At 36.9% G+C, this 20,344-nt stretch overlaps 2 protein-coding genes across 7 annotated transcripts in view; one reads left to right on the forward strand and one right to left on the reverse strand.

Annotated features, from left to right (window-relative positions):
- fkbp5 (FKBP prolyl isomerase 5) lies at positions 1–13,347 on the forward strand. Of its 4 annotated transcripts, none has more exons than XM_063910889.1 (11): positions 1–274; positions 4,941–5,073; positions 5,203–5,347; positions 5,856–5,998; positions 7,087–7,201; positions 7,293–7,449; positions 8,568–8,658; positions 8,891–8,974; positions 9,055–9,240; positions 9,344–9,583; positions 11,004–13,347. In XM_063910889.1, exons 2-11 carry the CDS (start codon positions 4,969–4,971, stop codon positions 11,112–11,114), a joined length of 1,377 nt encoding a protein of 458 aa, XP_063766959.1. In that variant the 5' UTR covers positions 1–274; positions 4,941–4,968; the 3' UTR covers positions 11,115–13,347. The 4 variants fall into 4 exon arrangements, with proteins under 4 accessions (XP_063766959.1, XP_063766962.1, XP_063766961.1 ...); XM_063910891.1 differs by having other exon boundaries at positions 2–274; positions 11,007–13,347; XM_063910890.1 differs by lacking the exon at positions 1–274 and adding an exon at positions 757–775.
- Positions 12,559–20,344, reverse strand: part of LOC134882879 (sodium- and chloride-dependent GABA transporter 2-like) — an 18,570-nt gene continuing 10,784 nt past the window's right edge. For all 3 annotated transcript variants that reach the window (XM_063910885.1, XM_063910886.1, XM_063910887.1), the window contains exons 7-15: positions 19,397–19,531; positions 18,935–19,038; positions 18,413–18,537; positions 18,171–18,283; positions 17,003–17,140; positions 16,803–16,905; positions 16,618–16,718; positions 15,818–15,988; positions 12,559–15,729 (exon numbers count right to left, since the gene is read on the reverse strand). In XM_063910885.1, the coding sequence (XP_063766955.1) occupies positions 15,622–15,729; positions 15,818–15,988; positions 16,618–16,718; positions 16,803–16,905; positions 17,003–17,140; positions 18,171–18,283; positions 18,413–18,537; positions 18,935–19,038; positions 19,397–19,531 (1,098 nt within the window). In that variant the 3' untranslated portion in view covers positions 12,559–15,621. The remainder of the gene's footprint in view (positions 15,730–15,817; positions 15,989–16,617; positions 16,719–16,802; positions 16,906–17,002; positions 17,141–18,170; positions 18,284–18,412; positions 18,538–18,934; positions 19,039–19,396; positions 19,532–20,344) is intronic.

Raw genomic sequence — 20,344 nt, forward strand, 5'->3', positions numbered from 1 at the left:
CTCTCCCCCTTTCTCTCTCACTCGTGTCATTTTGAAGTCTGAGATACATGTGGCTACTTCACCGGCACGTTCAGGACCACAGGACAAAAACAGCGCGACATAATAGCCACATGGACAGAACATTTAGTACCCTGGATGAGACGAGAGAGGCGGGCTTGAATTAGGAGGAAAAAGACGCGGTTTGAAAAATAAAGAAAACAATCTACCGGCTGAATTTTCCACATATCAGCGGCCGTTTCAGCGGAGAAGCAATAAAGAAGAAGCGCAAGGAAATGTGAGTCTTTTATTCTATTCCCTTTATTATGAGGCTTAAAGATGTACATTCTTTTGATGAGTTTATTTATGCGTAAGGTTTACAGGCTTTCTAGTTTTTTATGTTCACACCTAGCTAAGTTAAAATTGCACTTGTTTTACATCTTAAAACATCAAAAAGAGTCAAATAAAATCGTCAATGTTTAAAAGAAAATTCAACACATCCAGTTAGGTTGTCTCTAGGGTGGATGTTGAGTTTGTCACACGTGTGGGGGCATATGAGGTTACAGCTCCCACTTTGCTATGGAAAATAATGGCTGATAACAGCGTATGTGTGTTAATAGGTGAGTGTGTGTGTGTGTGTATGTGTGCGCGTGTGCGCGCGCGTGTGTATATGCGTGTGTGCCACTTGGCTGTGGTTCCCAACGGAGGCGGATGAGGACACCATGTTTACATCCAGAATCCCTTTAGGCTTAGGTGTATCTTCATAAAGTACAGGTTGTAACACTTTCTCGGAGAAAAGGTAACTTTAACTCTTGTTCATTTTTTGTGTGATTCATGTTCAGTTTAAACCAAGGTGTACATTGCAGGGACATAATGGTAACCTCTGAATAACTAAACCGAAATACGGGTGTCATCATATAATTAGATTTAGAAGATGTGATGAGTTTGAAGCAGATCTTGCCTGCTGACATGGACACAGGTTAAGGCAAAGTCTCAGAGACATGTTCAATCAATATGAACAACTTAATTTCCAAGAAAACTGACAGATGAAAATAATTTACCAATGGGTGGCTGGTTCTTAACCTTTGCCTTTGAAGAACAGCACAATTCAAAGGTTTGAAGTGTATTTTTCAATTACAAGTACATTTGTAACACAGTAACAGCCTTTCCCCAAAAAGTCCTTAAAAGCAGCTTTTCTTACATACTTCACAAGTCTCCCGGCGATGTCTTTGTCAGGATAAAACATAATCTCCCAGGCCAGACAGTGCTGTGCCTCAGGATGTGTGTGTATGGCTCTGTTATGAACAGTGTGTGCTCACATGTTCACATATGAATCAGCAGCAGAGTGCGGATGTGAGACAGAATGTACAGATACACCGTGTGCGTCTGTGGATGTGGTCTTTGCCTCATTGTGTTCTGTTCCTGCATTCCTCCGCAAGGTATCTCAGCTGAGGTACATGTAGCCTACATGCCATTTCATCTGTGCTGTAAATATTTGCATTTGGTTTCCCAGTTCATGGTTTAATAATTCATACTTTTATAAAGGAAAAGGATACAGTTATTGGATTTTTTTTACTCTTTAATTATGGGAATGTATTAATAATGGTAGTTTATCAGATGAAAATTTGTGTGTTCATATAATTGGCAAATTTGAATAATTAAAATAAGCTTTTTTTTCATTCCAAATTGAAGCTGGGTTGTACGTGAGGGGGTCTCAGATTGGTGAACACCATCAGGCTTTGCCAGCAGGGAACTGTGAATAGAAGGAACATTGTGTTCAGAACCGCACACACACACACAAACACACATACACGCACGCACACACGCACGCACACACACACACACACACAGACACACACACACACACACAAACACGCATACGCACACGCACGCACGCACACACACACACACACACACACACAAACACACGTAAAATGAAGTACATCTTAAATTAAATTCACAATATTTAAAAGACACAGGACAAGGTGTACCGCAGAAGAGTGACAGACATTTTGAGGTGTACTTGTGTTGAAGAGTTCCGTAAACGACACTTGATCTTTGACAGTGACACGATTGAAGAAACAGAATAGTTAACAGATATCAGCAAGACAGATGTTGATGGTTTTGCTCTGTGAGTTGAGCGACGTGGTAGTGGCATGGATTTGGCTCTTGTACTGAAACGGGGAAAATAAGTTCAGATCTATTTCTCAATCAATATTCAATGCAATGACTCTATTGCTACGTATGCATCTCATGCCAAGCTCTGTTGCTTCATTTTCACACTAACGGGAGCTTTAGGAACCTACTGACGTTGGCAGCATATTCTAATATTTGCACATGGTCATTAACAGCATCTGGGCTGTCCTAAGCTTGAAGGCAAGACAACCGGTGAAAAAATCAAGAAAACTGATGTAGGGAATGAGCACTGCCGTTCCTCTTTTCCATTTTAAAACCTGATGTGGCCACAGGACTGTCGTCTGATCAGAACCCTGCAGAACTGTTCCCTCACAGGACTGTGTTTAGGCTTTGTAGGAATTACAAATAAGATTTTATTTAGATTTTTAAATATGATATAAATATGTGGTTTGCTTCAGCAGAATAGAGAAAATATACAATACCGTTTAACAGTTATATTAGGGTTGTGGGGATAGGATAAAAGTCTTCATGCAAGTATAAGTACAACCATTAATTTAAAAAAAGAACTTTATCAAAATTGATTAATTTAGTTTGAAATATATTCATTTTTCCTTTCATACTTACTGTCTTCATGTTTTGAGTCTAATCATTTACAGTTCTCCTTTAAAACCTTGTTTAACCTTTATTATATTTGGAAACATCTCATACTCATTTTGGCTTTATACCTCTGTATCCGATGAAGAGCCAATTAATACTTGAATAAAACTTCTTTTTTTAAAAAACATACAGTAATTGGCAAACAAAAGGTTTAAAATTGAATTATCTCCACTGTTGTGTTGAGAAAGAAATCCATTTTCTCATTAAGGATGTGGCATTTGTTATCATTACTTTACAACTCTGGCCTAACATTAGGGATAACATTAGTTACATCCTGGCACATTCCCAGAGCAGCCCGCAGCAGTAAGCCAACGCTATTTGAGCAAGTGTTAAAGTCTCAGTTGTTGCATGTGATAACAATCTACACAACTACAGTGTTTGACAACATGCTTACCACAGCTGACTAGTTGGCTTCGCTGGCTTCAAATAAAGTCATGTTATTCTGCCGGGGTACACTTAAAATGCCTGCAGCCATGTTTTGAGGAATTGAGTAACCTGAGCATCTCAACAGCTATTACACCTGCTTTGACATAGTTTCCTCGTCTTGCAATGCTGGAGAATGAAATAAACAATGAGGTTATATGGCTATGTTGATATACAGACACACACACACACACACACACACACACACACACACACACACACACACACACACACACACACACACACACACACACACACACACACACACACACACACACACACACACACACACAGACAGCAGGCAGGCAGGCAGACAGGCAGGCAGGCAGACAGGCAGGCAGGCAGGCAGGCAGGAACGCCTTTCAGTTTAGGTTTCACATTTCTCCATGTAAGGCACCAAATTGTTCTCATTTTGAACAATGCTACAAAAACTTCAAGCATTATATTGACACTATAGCGCTTAATTTTTTTTTGCAATCAATCTGTCTGCCTTTCTGTCTGACAAGCTGGTTATCAAAGGTATAACCACAATTGAAGTATTCAAACTGTCAAATGCCAAAGCTGGCATCAAATGTCTAGCCTGATCTATTTAACTTGTACAACACTTACAACACTAACATTTTAATTTGAAGAGAAAATAAACAAAGACATCTGAATTCTTTGTCTGATTTGTTGGATTATTATAATTTTGTAAGAAAGCTTCTTTGTTGCTAGGAAATGCTAACACTGCCAAAAAACTGATGTTTTTGATGGATTACATACGAAGGTGAAAGTACACTGTAGAGGATTTTGGGTGGAAAATGGTGATAAAATATCTTAAAAGGCAATCAGCATTTACACTATTTTTGCTACTTAACAGTAACTCAGCCTTAAAAGGCAAGAGTAGACACCATTTGAGAGAATGACTATCACCAGATAAATCTGGAAAGCCTGTCGCCTCATATTGTGATAAGCTATTATATCAGTGTTTCACCTCTGAGAATCATGATCTGAATCAAGATTTTAACCCATCTCATCACAAACACTGAGCGAGATAACATGACTGTATTCGTGATGGCACAGGTTTTTCTTTAAAGAGCGTGTGAGTGTAGCCATGCCCACACTTCAACTGTGCATACAGGGTTTTCAGGAACAAAGACCAATGTTGAAAAACAAAATCCTCACTGAATCATACCACATGTCGAAATTAGGTTCAGCTTGCCAACTGCCGCAGATGCCATAAAATATGGTGATGTCATTTATAGTATGACAAAGAGCACAAAAGACTACTAATTAATAGCCCTGGACATACTGTTCTTTGGTGATAGCAACTCATGTTACAAAATAATGACTGAAGCAGCAGACAGGCTGCTACCTTTAGCATTTTATTTATGGGAAAAATATGGGGTTTTCATAACTTCAGTGTAAATAATGTTCTTCATACATCTGGGATCAATGTAACTGTGGCTTTTGCATAAAATTGTAAATATATCTCCATTACAGTAAATCGCTTTAGATCATTTGTCCTTAAATATCTACATGTTATATAATGTGGAGGTGAAAGTACTGTTTACTGGATGGATGATGGCGATCTTGAATTGATATATTCTCTGTGATTTTCCAGTGCAGTTACACAAAATTAGATTAATTTCATGTGCCGTTTACCTGTTACAAGTTTTTGCCAAAGTGAAAACACAAGACACGAGGACATGTTATTTTTTGCTGTCAGTTCTCTTACACGTAGGGTTGTGTGTTCATAATGTTTACAGTGTTACCGTGTGATGCCCACATGCAAAAATGACCACTGATCAGGATCTAAAGATGGATGGCCAGCCAGCCACAACTGTCTTTGCTACAAAAGGCACTGATGTAACACCTAAAAAAGACAAAGGAGTTATGAAGGTATTTATAGTTATTCATTCAGATTGTTTTAAAATTGACTTTTTGTAGACGCTTAGAAAAAAGTAGAACTCATTGTTCCACCATATGGCATGGTCATGATTTTCTGAGAGTTCCTCTTTCTGTCTGCAGGTTGTGAAGCGACAGGGGCTCGATGGAGAGCGGCCGATGATAGGGGACCGAGTTACCGTTCACTACACTGGGAAGCTGCTCAGTGGGAAGAAGTTTGACTGCAGCCGAGATCGCAAAGAACCTTTTAGCTTTAATGTAGGCAAAGGTAGATGACTTCATGCATTACTGTTATACCTGATGGGCCGTAGTGTTGTCTCCAACTTACAGTTCTTCTCAATTGCTTAGCCTCCATTTTTGAAACAGTCCTAACATTATTTTTTGTGCACGTCACAACTGTTTCAAGGGACATCACAACATCACTGCTAAGATATTGTTTCAAAATGACAAGCTGTTTTGTCACTCTTTTGCAAAAACACATGCATTTTGATTAAATAAATGATATATTCATATCTGTTTTTAACAACAAACCAATTGTATAGAGATTTGAACTTTAAATCCTGTCATTCAGGAAATTGAGCCAAAGCGAATGAGAAAAACTGTAGTTTTTGGAAAATATGCTTACTTGCTGATAGTGAAGTCATATGATTGTAAATGTAAAACATTGTTTTTTAATAAATGTTTTCATTATAATTCAAACACTTCTCAACATCTCAAAGGCTGATTTTGAACAAGCACATCTCTCATATTTATAAATTTACTTCATCCTCTCACAGGACAAGTCCTTAAGGCCTGGGATATTGGTGTGATGTCCATGCAGAGAGGCGAAGTGTGTACGATGCTGTGTAAACCAGAGTACGCCTATGGATCTGCTGGAAATCCGGACAAAATTCCTCCCAGTTCCTTAGTGGTGTTTGAGGTATGTGTGCCTTATTAAATATTTACAATAACAACAATAAAGATTTGAGGATGTATTTCACATCCTCAAATCTTTATTGTTGTTATTGTAAATATTCTTCTCTCTTTTTGCACTATTTTATTTATCTTATTTGCACCATGTATGTTGAGTTGTTGGAGGAGCATGGGACATAAGATTTTCATTGCCAACATATACGTTGTATATGCTGTGCATATGACCAATAAAACCTTGAAACCTTGAAACCTTCCCAGTGCTCCTATTTGTGCCATTCACTAATGCATAATACCGAGGGACTCTGATCATTTCTGAGCATGTGTCAGTCTCATATGGAGCTCTCTGCTCATAAAATGTACTGGTTTGTCTATTTTAATCTCTCTCAGTCAAGAAGCTATATACATTCAGCTGCAACTCTATTTGTAGCTTAGTGGGGATAGAATCCAGGCATCTCCGTCTTCTATCATCAATGAAAAATGTTTTCAGTTATGGGAAGAATCTTAAAATATTTAGACAACTGCTTTGCTCTACACATTAATCCCAATTGGCACAACCTAATAATAAAACATTTAAAAACCATGTTGTCCCCATATATCTCTTTATTGCGTGTTACAGGTTAGTAAGTGTTTTTGTAATCAGGTGCTTAATACTAACTTCATGTGATTGCTCAGTATTCAGATTACTGATTCATTATTAATAGAGATATTGATGTGCACTTGTTCACATTTAATTCATGGTCTATTATAATGTATTTGTATACAGCTTCAAACCTTAAACTACCTGGATGGAATTAAAGATGGGGGGCAGGATGTCAGGGGGTTATTTGTCTGAGAGGGGATGTGTTTTTCTCAGCTTTTCTCTTATAGAGGTATGGAGTGTATACATAGCCTAAATGTCTGATTACACAGTTTACCTGTATGTTTAATTAAATGGTCATAAATCCTTTTTTCCATGACTTGATGCGATGACTCCTACTTGTTTTTTCTGTTCCCACACCTACTGTAACACCATTCACTGCAGTGCTCTCACTTTATATTTGTTTCATATAGCTATTTGTAGAACAACAATTGAGTAAACCTTTTCAACAAAAACAGATGGAGCTTCTCAAGTTTGAAGGAGAGGTTCTCACAGGCGATATGGGCATCATAAGAAGGATAAAGGTCAAAGGAGATGGTTACACAAATCCCAACGATGGAGCAAGTGTTGAAGGTAGGATTATTATCTTCCTCATGTATATTGTGCCCTATACATGAAACGCATTCATCTGAGTTCAAATTGCGTCATTATTTGTGATCCACAGTGCACCTGGAGGGAAAGTGTGATGGCCGACTATTTGACTGCAGGGACGTCAGTTTTATTGTTGGTGAGGCTGAAGATAAAGGCGTTCCTCTCGGAGTTGACCGCGCTATGGACAAGATGCAGAAGGGAGAGTGCTGTTTGCTTTACCTAAAACCAAAGTAAGTTACTGAAAACCTTTAAAATCTAAAGCTTTGCTCTCCCAAATGGTTTTGTAGTTTGTCTTTATGTGAGATTGCTTGGTACTGCTAAAGTTTCATGCTTTATTACATTTCATTGTACCTTGATTTCTGTGGGATCAGAATTATTTAAAACATTTTTCAAATTTAGTTTTTGTTCTCGGTTATGTGGTTTTGTAGTCTTTTACCGAATTCCGAAATCATGAAACAATTCTACAATAGTTCAACATATATTAATATGCAGTAATGTAGCTTTCGTTTCAGAAACATATGCAGTAATAATGTTTTAGCTTTATGCTGTACTGATACAAAAAGCTTTTTTAATCTAATAATTATTAGGGTCAGTTCTAAAAAAAAGATTAAAATCCTTCAGTCCTGAAAAGTGAAAGGTGTGCTTTGGACCTTTAACAGCCCACTGAGAAGTCAGGCATCCAAGAAATGAAGTTCATTTTAGTCAAGATGAAAAGAGATGGCGGGCCACACAGGCGCAGTTGCTCAACATTTTTCTTTTCTATTCTATCCTAGACAGAAATAAGGAGTGATTGCAAAAGCAAATAAAACATTGTACTGCCTAGAATACATAATATTATTCACCTAACCCCCGCCCACACCGACCTCACCTATTTTAACCTCAGGCAAAAGCCATACAAAGGAGTGGGGACGTACAAGGAATTCAGAGCACACTTAATACTTAGAGTAGCCAACAAGTATCAACATCACATAAACCACCCACAAATAAGAAGGAATTACAATATAATAATAACAGATGTGTCTGGAGGGTTGCTATGTATTGGCATGTATGGCTGTCATGAGATCAGATTTTCATATCGCCAATATAATTCACAAAAATAAAATGGTGTGTTTTGGGCAAATCAATTACACCCTTATGTGTGTGTGCCATTGGGGTATGGAGAACACAAATGTAAAGAAAATTTAGATTTTTTTTCAAATTAGTGATTTAACACACTATAGTTTAAATGTTAAATGGTTTTAGTTTGTTGTTGTCAATGTTTGATATCTGTAAGAGCGGAGGATTTGAACATTATTTCTTGTTCTTTCAACGAGATCAACCTCTGTCATGTTATCTCTTTTTTATACAGGTACGGCTTTGGAAGCGAAGGTAAAGCGGAGTTCAAAATTGGACCAGACAAAGACATCATATACGAAGTTACCCTCAAAAGCTTTCAAAGGGTGAGTCCTGCTTTCTACTATATACGTATGTCTAAAGAAATAACCATTCACAAAATAAAGTTCCCGTTCTCCATTAGGTTTGGTTAATGCGTTACTGTGGTTTTGTTTTGTTTCTATGTAGAGAAACACACATTGAATAACACTTTGATAAAGTACAACTCGTTCTTCATAGTTTATACATTATTTTTGGATGACTTCCTTAAATCTATTTCTTTCTCTCTGTTTCCAAAAGGCTAAGGAATCATGGGAAATGGACTTACCTGAAAAGCTGGAGTTGACTGCTGTAGTTAAGCAAAAAGGGAATCAGTATTTCAAGGTACAGTCTCCATTCTGTTTTTTGACTTTTTTAAAAAATTGTTAACATGTTCATAAAATGATGTTATCCTTCTGTATTAGGCAGGGCTACACCACCAGGCAGTCGTCCAGTACCAGCGCATCGTGTTATGGCTAGAGATGGAGTGTGGGACTGGGATGGAGCAGCAGAAGAGAATACAGTCCTACATGTTGACAGCACACCTCAACTTAGCGTTGTGTTTCCTGAGGACAAAAGAGTTCTCACAAGTTGTGGAAAACTGCAACAAGGTGAGCTGGTAGATCCTAATGACATTTATCCAAATATAAACACCATTTAACTTCAATACATTCAGCTTCTGTATTCTAACGTATTACTCTGTGTATGTTTAAGGTGGTTGAGCTCGATGAGCACAATGAGAAGGCTTTGTACCGTCGTGGGGAAGCACGTCTCCTCCGTAACGAGTTCAGTCTGGCCATGGAAGATTTCCAGCACGTGTTGCAAGTCAACCCTTCAAATCGAGCAGCTCGTGCTCAGATTTCCATCTGCCAAAGCAAAATTAAAGAACATCATGAACAGGACAAGAAAATCTACGCCAACATGTTCCAGAAATTTGCAGAACGTGACGCCAAGGTAAACATTTCTCGCCAAATGTCGTGTGTGTGTGTGTGTGTGTGTGTGTGTGTGTGTGTGTGTGACTTCAAGTGTTTTGAATATGAACAATAATCTTACATTATAAGAAGACATTTCAATTAAAATGTATACCAAGTGTAAACAGATGATAATGCTTAGATAAGAATAGTGGAAGGACAATAAACATTTGTTAGAAAGCAGATGTTATTCTTTTTTGTTAGTAAACCATTACAGGGTGAACTATGAGAAACATTTTATCTGTAATTTAGCCCTGGGAAATATATTTGGAAAATTAACTCTTTTTAATAATTGTCAGCCATTTTGGGTATCATGGGGAATATCAATACAATTAATGGAGGTTCATCCCCCCACTTCAAACCAAAATCTGAAAAAGGTGACCCCTCCATTAAATATATTACAATTAAATAACTGATTTATTACTTTCTGAACGGCTTTAATCACCTTTTGACAATGAAACAGCCTGTTGTATCGTCCCTTTGTATTACACTATGGTGCTTTATTCAGTATTATACTGACCTCTAGTGTTCATTCATGAATTTACTGATTTTCTCATCTATTTATATAGATCCAGTTGCTCTTCTCAATTCTCAGTTAAGACCAAGATTAATAAAGCACTTAACTGAATTTTATTTGTTAATTAGGGAACCATAATGTCACGAAATGCAGATTGGACATGCAAGCCTTTTCTCAATGTCCACACTTACAGACTTTGATGTTCGATCCCACAAAGTACACAAGTGCTTAGGGCTGTTAAACCGTCAGGTGATTGACTATTAGACCATTAGAGACCTTTAAAGGCACATTTTAAGTTCTCATTTCTGCAGACACTGTGACATTAAACAAAAAGCATAAAAGCATTAAAAAATGGTAAAAGGAGAATTGTCACATGTTTGTTCAGCTTGGTATATTACATGTACAACAGGACATCATTGTTATGCTTTTAAACACTACATGAACAGATGGTTCATAACAAACAGCACATGAAATTTGAGTATGCAAGCTATATAACACTTGCGAGTTTATTCCTGAAAACAACTCCACAAAGAAAATCTTTTAATTTTGCTTAATTATACTGTTTTGGCAAAAACAAGAACATTTATTTTTTGACAATTGCCTTTCACATTCTTATTTACATAATTTGCAGACTTTGCAGCTTTGTGCACTGAAAGACTTACTAGGTGACGTCAGTAATGTCCCTTGGCTTCAGGGTTTTAGGCCTTATGGGGGACAATTTAGTCGTAGACTGCAGAAAACCATTATATTTGAAATTCCCGAATTCATCAGTTTTATTAGTCACTCTTAACAATATATTTATGACTGCTTATTTACACACAAAAAAAGATCAAACAAGCAAGGCAATATCTCCCCTTTGACCTTTTTGTGCTTCATCTTCCCTCAGCAGGTTAGAAAAACGAAAAGGAGGCGGGATGACTGCATGAGGAACAGCGTGAACGGTGAAGTGGGCATCAAGCGACGGCGTAGGAGTCAGGATGGTCCATCGCAAAAGTGACATTTGAAAGGGAGAAAAAAAGACATGGCTTCCTTTGCTTTCCAAGCCCAGGGAGCAGGGGCAAGAACGAAGTTGTAAAAAAGCCTCTAATCCAAACAACTTTATCCCAAAATCCAACGTTACCATTCCTGCATATAAAAAAGACTTTAAGCAGGGACGTTTGCAAGCCAAACAGCATTTCCCCTGTCACATGGACTGTGTGACTGCCAGGACAAATTAGTACTGCAGAATCAATTAGTAATTGGTGAACACTTCTAGCCCCCACCTTTTATTATAAAAAAAAGATAGCTTATTTCTTCAAAAACACAGATGAAAACCATTTTATCGTCATTAAGACTTCAAACCTTCGCCATAGTCTTTAAATGTGCACATGTACTCTGTATAAAAGGTGTAATAGGTCCTATTAGCTTGGTGTAGACAAGCCTGCATTCATTTAATGTTGGGAAATTTGTTCTATAATATTACAAATCCAGGACTAAAAAAGATTACCCTCCAAACATGAATATGCAATAATGCCAGAAATCATGATTGAATCCTCAAGTTTCCAATCAGCAGATGCAGAGAGTAAAATCTGAAACAAGCACAAACTACAAATATTAAATAACAAAAATAAAAGCTTTTTATTTGGTGTTGCTTGTAAAAGCTGACCTAATATAATTCTGTAACATTGAGCTACTACCTATGAAGCCAAATCAGTACTTATTTTTTAAAGCCTATACAAGGAACCTAAACTGGGAGAGATTATTTCCAGAATTACAATTCAAATTTAGCACCTTGTTTTGGTCAAGTACGAGGCATTGTTTTATGATGGATAAGACTGCGGTCATGCACTAAAGTAATTTATTCATGAATACATGCATGATAGGTCATTATTTGTTAAATTTATTTTGTTATTGTCCATTTATCCGTCACAGTGCAAACTGTTCTTAATGAGAAGCCAGGCTGGTATTGTTTCAAAACTGCGATGATCTATAACTTCATTTTTTATGGAATGATTACATGTTAAAACAGTGGCAGCTGCAAAAACTTTATTTGACTGATTGATGACATTCTTCTCCTGTCGCACTTGTGTGTTAATCTATCAGCTAATTGCATAAACAAGCATGGCACAATCTTCAACACATATACATTTTCATTCAACAGCTGGCTGTCATACATCCTCATAATATAATATAAGGTAGTTGTCAGTTGATCAACTAACTTATATTATAATTCAGTTGATCATAACAACACCCCCATCCACACTTAGTTGACAGGGCAGATGTAATAGTATTTGACCCTTTAAGTGGGAGAGAGACACAGCAACCGCAATTAAGCTTTAAAAGCGTAAATCTTTCAAACATTTCATGATTCTTACAATTCTGGTAATTTGATCAACTACGCAATGCTGTGTGAATGTTTTTGGCTAAACCCAGGAAATGGTGTCTCTATTTCACTGCATCTATTTCATGTTTTTTTTTTCAAAGTGTGTGAATGATGGTTGATAGTGGACAGTGTTGCACTTTGGTGACTGTAAAAACCAACACTGTTATCTTTTCATGAAATATCTGGATAAATTCTTGACGATAATCTTGAAATGTTTTATAAACATTAGTTGGTTCACAACGAAAACCTTAGCTGTCTTAAATATTTTGTGTAAAAAGAAAAAAAATCAACAGCGTGTATGTATGTGCAACTGTGTGCGTGTTGATATACTGTATATTGTTGTTGCTTGTTAGAAAGGTTTTTAAACAGCTTATGCTATATGTTTCGAAGTACTGCTGGCTCTACACATTCAAACATTTTGTATAGTGGAAATGAGCATGACGTACCTTTTCTAGCAATTATTAATTGCATTTGAGATTATACAGAATATTTATCCCTCATTGTCATCTACAAAAAATATCCTGGGGCTCTTAAAGCTGTATTCATCATTTTTGATAACTTGCCAATGCCAATTATAGGAATATTTGGAAAAGTTTGACATAAACAAAATGCAGCTGATTAACTGCCGCACTGCCGATTGAGATTGGTTTTATTAAAAACTGTTCTACAAAGTGTTTACATGTATTCAAAAGATCTTCTCCCTCTAAAGCAAGATTTGATCAATGTGTTAAACCGGCATTTATGCAATGAAATATTTTCAGACAAAAACTACGTATGGTACCTTTGTTCATGTCTTCTTTATATATATATTTTTTATTTTTTTGCACTTTAAAAGCATATAATAAATCCAAGAGTTGCATTAATGAAACATGTCATTCTTCAATTGAGAAGCCAATCCATACATTCTGTTTTAACTCAACAAATATGGTCGTTACCTGCTGAATGCACCATCACATCCACCATTGTAGAACATTCTTTGGTACTGGTGCGGTCAAATTAAACCAGAACAACATAAAGTTGTGAGCTGTATGGATAAACTATGAGCTGAAACTTAAGAACCAAGGGGGGACTGCAACAGTGTGTTGCAGAGAAACCCCTTTGGAGGGAACTTAGTAATTTCAGGCCACTTACATGCACAAAAACCTGTACAACACACCAAAGGTAATGAAAACCCCCCAAAAGCCTTAGAGGGCCCTTTATGTAGTTGTTATGAGGTATTGCACCTGTATAAATCCTTTGATATGATCCTTGTTGTTGGTGCAGTCAAGGACAGTCTGTGCATATTCACTCCTTTATCTTAACATAGCATGACCCAGAGAAGGATCTGCTTCTGTTTAGCGTTTGTAAAACAAATAATTTATGAGGATCCAATTTAATTTAATTGTATTCTATTAAATATTAATATCTCATTTAAAAATTGTATTCCCACATATTTTCTGTATCATAGTTTTCACCATCTTAAAAAAGTTACACATTTGATCATCACATCACAAACTGGTAATTGGTCATCACTGGATGTTTTAAATGACTAAGAGATTTATTTCAATTACTTTAATATTAATTTGTCCAATAGATGTTCTGATTCTTTTTGCCATTCAAGATTCAAATCAGTTTTACCAACAATTTTTTTCGGAAAACAATCAAATAAATCAATAATGATGAGCTGCCAGGAAATCTAAGCTAATCAATATCACGTTATTAACAGTTTACTCTGAAATCATTTAAAGTATGGCACATTGTTTATTACGATTAAAACAAAAATAAACACATTACAGTATGCATCAGTCTTATGATTCAAACAAACACAGAATGTTCTTAAATCTTGTGAAAACAGACATTTAAAAAAAACATCAAAATAGTTTTTGATCCTTAAATGTAAGTAATGGCATATCATAGCATTTACATGTTACACAAAGGACTATTGCCACAGATTTTTATGACAATGATACAAAAGACGAGTATACAAAATGATATGAATATTACCTGCACCTTCTGTATAAAAACTATTTAAAGTTGAGTCTTCAGTTAAATATACTCAAAATAGCTTTGTTAAAAAGATACTCTTTGTGTCTCTCACTGCTACAGCGAACAGGCTTTCTCAGTGTCACATCCAACTCAAGGTTGTTTGTTTCCTCCGACACCAAACACTAACTTGTAAGTGCTGAATCGTTTCCTTCCTGTGTGGGCATTACATGCACATTAATATGGCTACAGTTCTGTTGTCTTCATGTCAGAATCGCTCAAGTTAAACTTAAGGTACATGTCCAAAGTTTGAATCGGACAATAAGGGCTAGACAACTGTTCCTCTTTCATATTACTGCTCTATGTAGTGATATCCACAATTTGGAATTCAATTTCAGCATTCACAGTGACCTAAAAGTGACTTAAGTGTTCAAACTGTATGGCTTATTTGGCAAGTGTTTAGCATGGTTAATTTACTCTAGAAGTTTTATAACCTGGATAAAACAGAACACTAATTTTCTCAACTTTTTTTCTTTCTTTACACAAGTAACAGTTTAAAATATGTGTGAATGCAGGCATGGCTGTTGATTTATGAAAGACAGGTTATAAGGTTCGCTTGATGAAAGAGCTGACAACTAAAAGACAAATCATTGATCAACAAAACACTAATACATGACGAATTTTGAAGACATTCAGTATTTACCGGTTACCTCATATTCTGGGAAGTTTTAATGTGCATTTGTCCCTTAAAAACCTAATTAATTGAGGCAAAATGAACAAATTAAATCATTAGGAAAGTAATAATTGGTTTCAGGAACAGCAATTTTCTGAATAGGTTTGAGGCTGTGTTTGTTAAATTTCACATTGGCTATTTAGACAATTTCTCATATTTTTTGTACAGACTACAAAGATTTTTGAATGTTGTTTCTTCAAAATCATGATATGTGTCTAAAAGCAGATGTTCCCTTTACAGTAAGTAGACATTTGATCTTTACAATATTTGTGTATGAATTCAAACCCTCAAAATGATTATTGGATTTATTTAAATGACAGGAAAGCACTTTTTTTTTTAAATAGTTGATCTTTTGTAGGCCTTTTACACGTATGCAAACTGACATTTTACTGATCGCAACCACTATTCTTGAGCAACCAGGGACTGAAAGCAGCTCTAGTTTGCTCATTACGATACTACAACATCAGCTGAGGTCAACTGGAGCATTTCAAGTCCTTTCTTTTCTGATCTGTTCGAGTTCAGGTCTTCAGTCGGAGTACATAAGAAAGAGAACCTCTAAAAAAGAAGAATATAGGTTTTAATAAAGTAAAATAAAATGAAATTGTAATTATTTAAATATTGAAGTATTATACAAGCAGCTTACCTGTCGCAGTGTACCAGGAGTGGTGCACAGTCTGTACGACATAAATAGAGGAACCATGAGTGTAGAGGAGAGAGTAAACCACCAGCCGAGAGCATATCCCCACCATGGATACTCAATAGTGTTGTTGAACTTCAGAGGAGTGTATTTGATCAAGGAGAAAACAAACGTTCCCTGAACATAATCACAGAGGATTCAATCAAAGTCTGGGGTTAGACAATGTACCAAATGATGTTGCACTGTTCCCCAAATCACCCAAGCTAATATAGACCAAAAGCGAAAAGATAACAGCCAAAACTCTAAATTAATAAAACATTTTGATCGATATAAGCTTTGTTTAGCAAGTGATGAGCATCAAACCTCAATTGACCGCTAAATCCCTCTCAATAACATCAATTATGGATGTCAAGCTTTGGCTTTCACCACATGTGGAAGAGGTAAATATACAGTATATTGTTATGGAGATGTATTTCTTTTTGTGTCAATTTGAAACCAAAAACAGAGAGAGAAAAAGGGGGATTAAATTTAACACACCACAAATGCGATAGAGAGTGAGCAACAAGTATTACAAATATGTTTCTGCCAGGGTTTCAATCTAATTCAGAAAGATCAAACAATCAATGCGTTTGGTGGCTTTGTAAAGTAGGGATCATGGGACTTTGTCTTTGCAGTCACGTTCTCACAGTTAGGATTCCTTCATTGTCCTTCAAGTGTGACTGGCATAGCTTAACTATATGGGCAGCCGGGAAAAGCTAAACATTATTCAGCACATCATTTGAATAGGTGAACTTTTACTGACTCACCATGCATATTACTGGAGTGACATACTTCAAGCAATACTTAATCAGGGATGTAGGCTTGTAGCCGATCATGTCCTCTATGTTTTCATAAAACCGGTCTGCACCTGTAAGTAGATTGGAACGCTTTGATAAGGGAATTCAACATTGCAGTGAAGAAACCTCCCAGACGCTTATGTTTAATAACTCACCATATATCCATCCGATACAAAGAGACTGCAGACTGGCAAAGAGAAGTAGAGTCATCCCACTGCAGGCATAGTAGTCAAACAGCTGGAAGATGTACAGCCCACCCTGTGTTTGAGACAGTTAGTTGTTGTGTTAGGGTCTTTCAACATGAAAACAAAGGTTATTGTTAAAGAAGTGGCTTGACATTTTAATAGGGTCTTACTTCTGTGACCATCACAAGGCCAACGAAGAAGCTAAGAACACTGATGGCAAGTAGAAGAAGTTTACGTCGATGGCCAACGTGGAAGAAGGAAGGGTTTGTGTCAGAAATCGATGTAACGATGGCTTCCAGTCCAACAAACTGAAACACAGAGCCTACAGTTACACACTTACACTACATATGCTGCACACATACCGTTATCATTTTCAGGGCACATCTCTTTCTATATAGCAGAATCCTCTAAACTGGTAGTTTAGTTATAATGATTAAAGGTGATATATTTTTTAATCTGGATGCCTCTAGATCTGGTTCCGAAGCCAAAAACACATAGCGAGTAAAACATTGAGATACACAAGCCATATTTTTTCACTTATATTGGTAAGTGCAGGAGATCATGATAATGGTGAACTTTTCTCACAATAAATGTACTTTCTTTTTTTCCTGAACCCTCAACCTATATTCAAATCAAGACATTACAACGTATCCCTCACACTATTGAAATAATTGAAGAAGATGAAGAAGATTCAACTTTATTGTCATTGCACAGAGTACAAGTACTAGGACAACGAAATGCGGTCTCTGCATTTGACCCATCCTAGTGTTAGGAGCAGTGGGCTGCCATTATGTACGGCGCCCGGGGAGCAGTGTAGGTAACCAGTGTCTTGCTCAGGGACACCACGGTGGCACTAGGTCTTTCGGGGACTTGAACTGGTGACCTTCCAGTTCCAAGGCCAACCCCCTATGGACTTCGCCACCACCGCCCTACAAGTGCTTGAAACAAGTGCAGTGGCCGTTTGATACTGGCTTGGACGATCTGGTGGCTAGTTTTTTAGGTATCCTGTTAACAAACACACAGACATTCAAACATACAAACAATAAGGACCCAAAAAATTACTAGGGGAAATAAATTGATCTATTTTTAACTGCGAGACAACCACAGAACAGAAAGGCAAGCGAGAATTAAGTCAAACCTCCCACAAGTTTGTTGAGACTATTATTGTGCAATCCAAAAAACATTTATATTTAAACCAGGTGAACAAAAGACCAGAATTTCTGAACTGTTTTTCTACAATTCTACAAATTGTATGTATCTTCTACAAATGAATGCATTAAAGAAATAAACTAAATATCTGATTCTTTTTCTCTCAGTGCTATATAAGGGTCTGCTTACCTCACTGTCCAGTCCCAGTAGGATGATCATTATAAAAAAGAATATCGCCCAGAGCTGAGGAAAAGGCATCATGGCGACCGCTCGAGGATAGGCAATGAACGCCAAGCCAGGACCTGCAGTAAGAATTTGAAAGTCCAAATACATTTCACATTCATGGAATGAGGAGCATGTTGTGCTATTCATGACCTAAATCTACAATGCTACTAAATAACTTGTATAATAAAACATTTCTACATTCTCACCTGACTCTGCCACGTTTGATATGTCTGTGTTCTGCTCATATGCCATGAATCCAAGTGCAGAGAAGATGGCAAAACCAGCTACAAAACTGGTCCCACTGTTTAGAAGGCACAAGTACACACAGTCCCTGAAAACAAAAAGTCACAAATATATTTTAAACTCCATTACTCTGTATTAACTTATAAAATGTTCGCTCATCACGTCTTATCTCGCCTAAGATGGCTTGGTACATATATGGCATGGCTCCGTAATCCATGCATTTTTTAAGAAACTTCACTTCAAACTCTATGGTTTCCTTTGTATAAACCACTCCAAATTCTGCTGCCTAACATGGGCATTGAAGATGTTCTGGCAAACGTCTCAAAACGTCTTGTATATCTCCCGAGACTGTTGTGCTATTCAAATCATTGGAGCTACTAGAGCGGCTGCCTGGGCAACTGAGTGTTAGACGCTTTCTTTCTTTTGGTGGGAATCAACAGTACCCACACTGAAAAAACACACAAAAGATATTTTATTTAACTTACTTGTAACAGTTGTTGTCATACTTGTTATAACTGCCAAGCGCAGTAAGACACCCAATGCAGATAGCATAGGAATAAAATATTTGTGTGCCTGCGTCCATCCACACCTGAAAGACAAAATAGGACACGCTGGCATCTACAATAAATAACACATGAAAGGCACTTACTGTGTGTTGCAACCTTGCTGTGAATCCACTGTATACTGAACAATTTATTTTGCTAATCTTTTACAATGCTGTCAACAGTTAACTTGGATATTGTGATGCCATTTTCAAAAAATATATAAGTAACCAATCCGTTCAAACTCCTGAACTCTGATTACCCTTCACTTTTGCACGTGTATTCAAATCATATATACTTCTTCTTTTCTCTTTAAGTTGAAGGTTATAATATGACGATACAAAAAGAAACTTCACGTTTTGCTTGCCCAGATATTGTAGGATAGGACCATCTGTAGGTTCCTACCTGAGGATCGGTGAGGCGGGATGGATCTGGGTACAGGTAGAACTTGATCCCATTTATGGCCCCTGGCAACGTAAGTCCACGCACAACCAATACCGCCAGCATCAGGTATGGAAATGTGGCAGTAAAATACACTACCTGTGGAAAAGTGAAAGTAAGTTTGTGGCTTTTAGGTAATCTTAAAACATGAAATCCATTTACAAAGCAGGTGTATGGTCTGGGCGAATGTAGAAATATGGCAGTGCAACATGACAGACTCCGTGACATAGGTTCTCTGTGTAGATATAAAACACTCACTCAAGATCCATGCTATTGTTCTGATGGCCCTATATTTTGAATCCCCAATAGTCAGAAAAATAGAGAGAAATAAAGTGATTAAATGTGACATTTTGATTGTTGAAAATAGTTATTTAATGAGAAATGTCTTACATTTAATTTCATCCATCCAACAAATCAAGGGATCAAGCTTCATAATTGTGAGATGTGCCATGCCTCCGCAATAGTAGTAAAAAAATATTGCAACCATTCTCCATAATAGTTGGCCATATGTGCAGGTGGTGCAGGGAGACTGTGTATTTTCAGAGCACAGGTATTTCGGACAAATGGGACATTTTATGGATTATTGGATCCCGCAAAAATAAACCTTTTTCAACATTAATTTAAGCTAATGAAAACACGATATTTCTTAGTTTTAGAACAAATCTATGACAGAGTAGTTTTAATTGCGAAAAATAATGTCTGACCATCTCCTGCATAGTGGTTCCTCACTCTAGTGTACCTCTTTTCCATTTTGATTTACTTAGTGTTCCGAGAAACATTTATGGTCAACCATTAACTTCTTAAAAGCGCATCATGTTGTCAATATTTAATGAAATGGTGGTGAAAGCAGCAGATCTGTCAAAGAGAAATGATTGTACTGTCTGTAAAGAGGAAAAGTTGCATTGTCGTTTA

This window comes from Eleginops maclovinus, chromosome 20, assembly GCF_036324505.1.
Source record: "Eleginops maclovinus isolate JMC-PN-2008 ecotype Puerto Natales chromosome 20, JC_Emac_rtc_rv5, whole genome shotgun sequence".
Lineage (NCBI taxonomy): Eukaryota > Metazoa > Chordata > Actinopteri > Perciformes > Eleginopidae > Eleginops > Eleginops maclovinus.

Excerpts from the sequence above, each read along its gene's own strand:
- fkbp5 (XM_063910889.1), top strand. The coding sequence starts at position 4,969 with ATGACCACTGATCAGGATCTAAAGATGGATGGCCAGCCAGCCACAACT. Across the intron at positions 5,348-5,855 it reads TAGCTTTAATGTAGGCAAAG|GACAAGTCCTTAAGGCCTGG; the intron begins GTAGATGACTTC and ends ATCCTCTCACAG. Across the intron at positions 9,584-11,003 it reads TTGCAGAACGTGACGCCAAG|CAGGTTAGAAAAACGAAAAG; the intron begins GTAAACATTTCT and ends ATCTTCCCTCAG.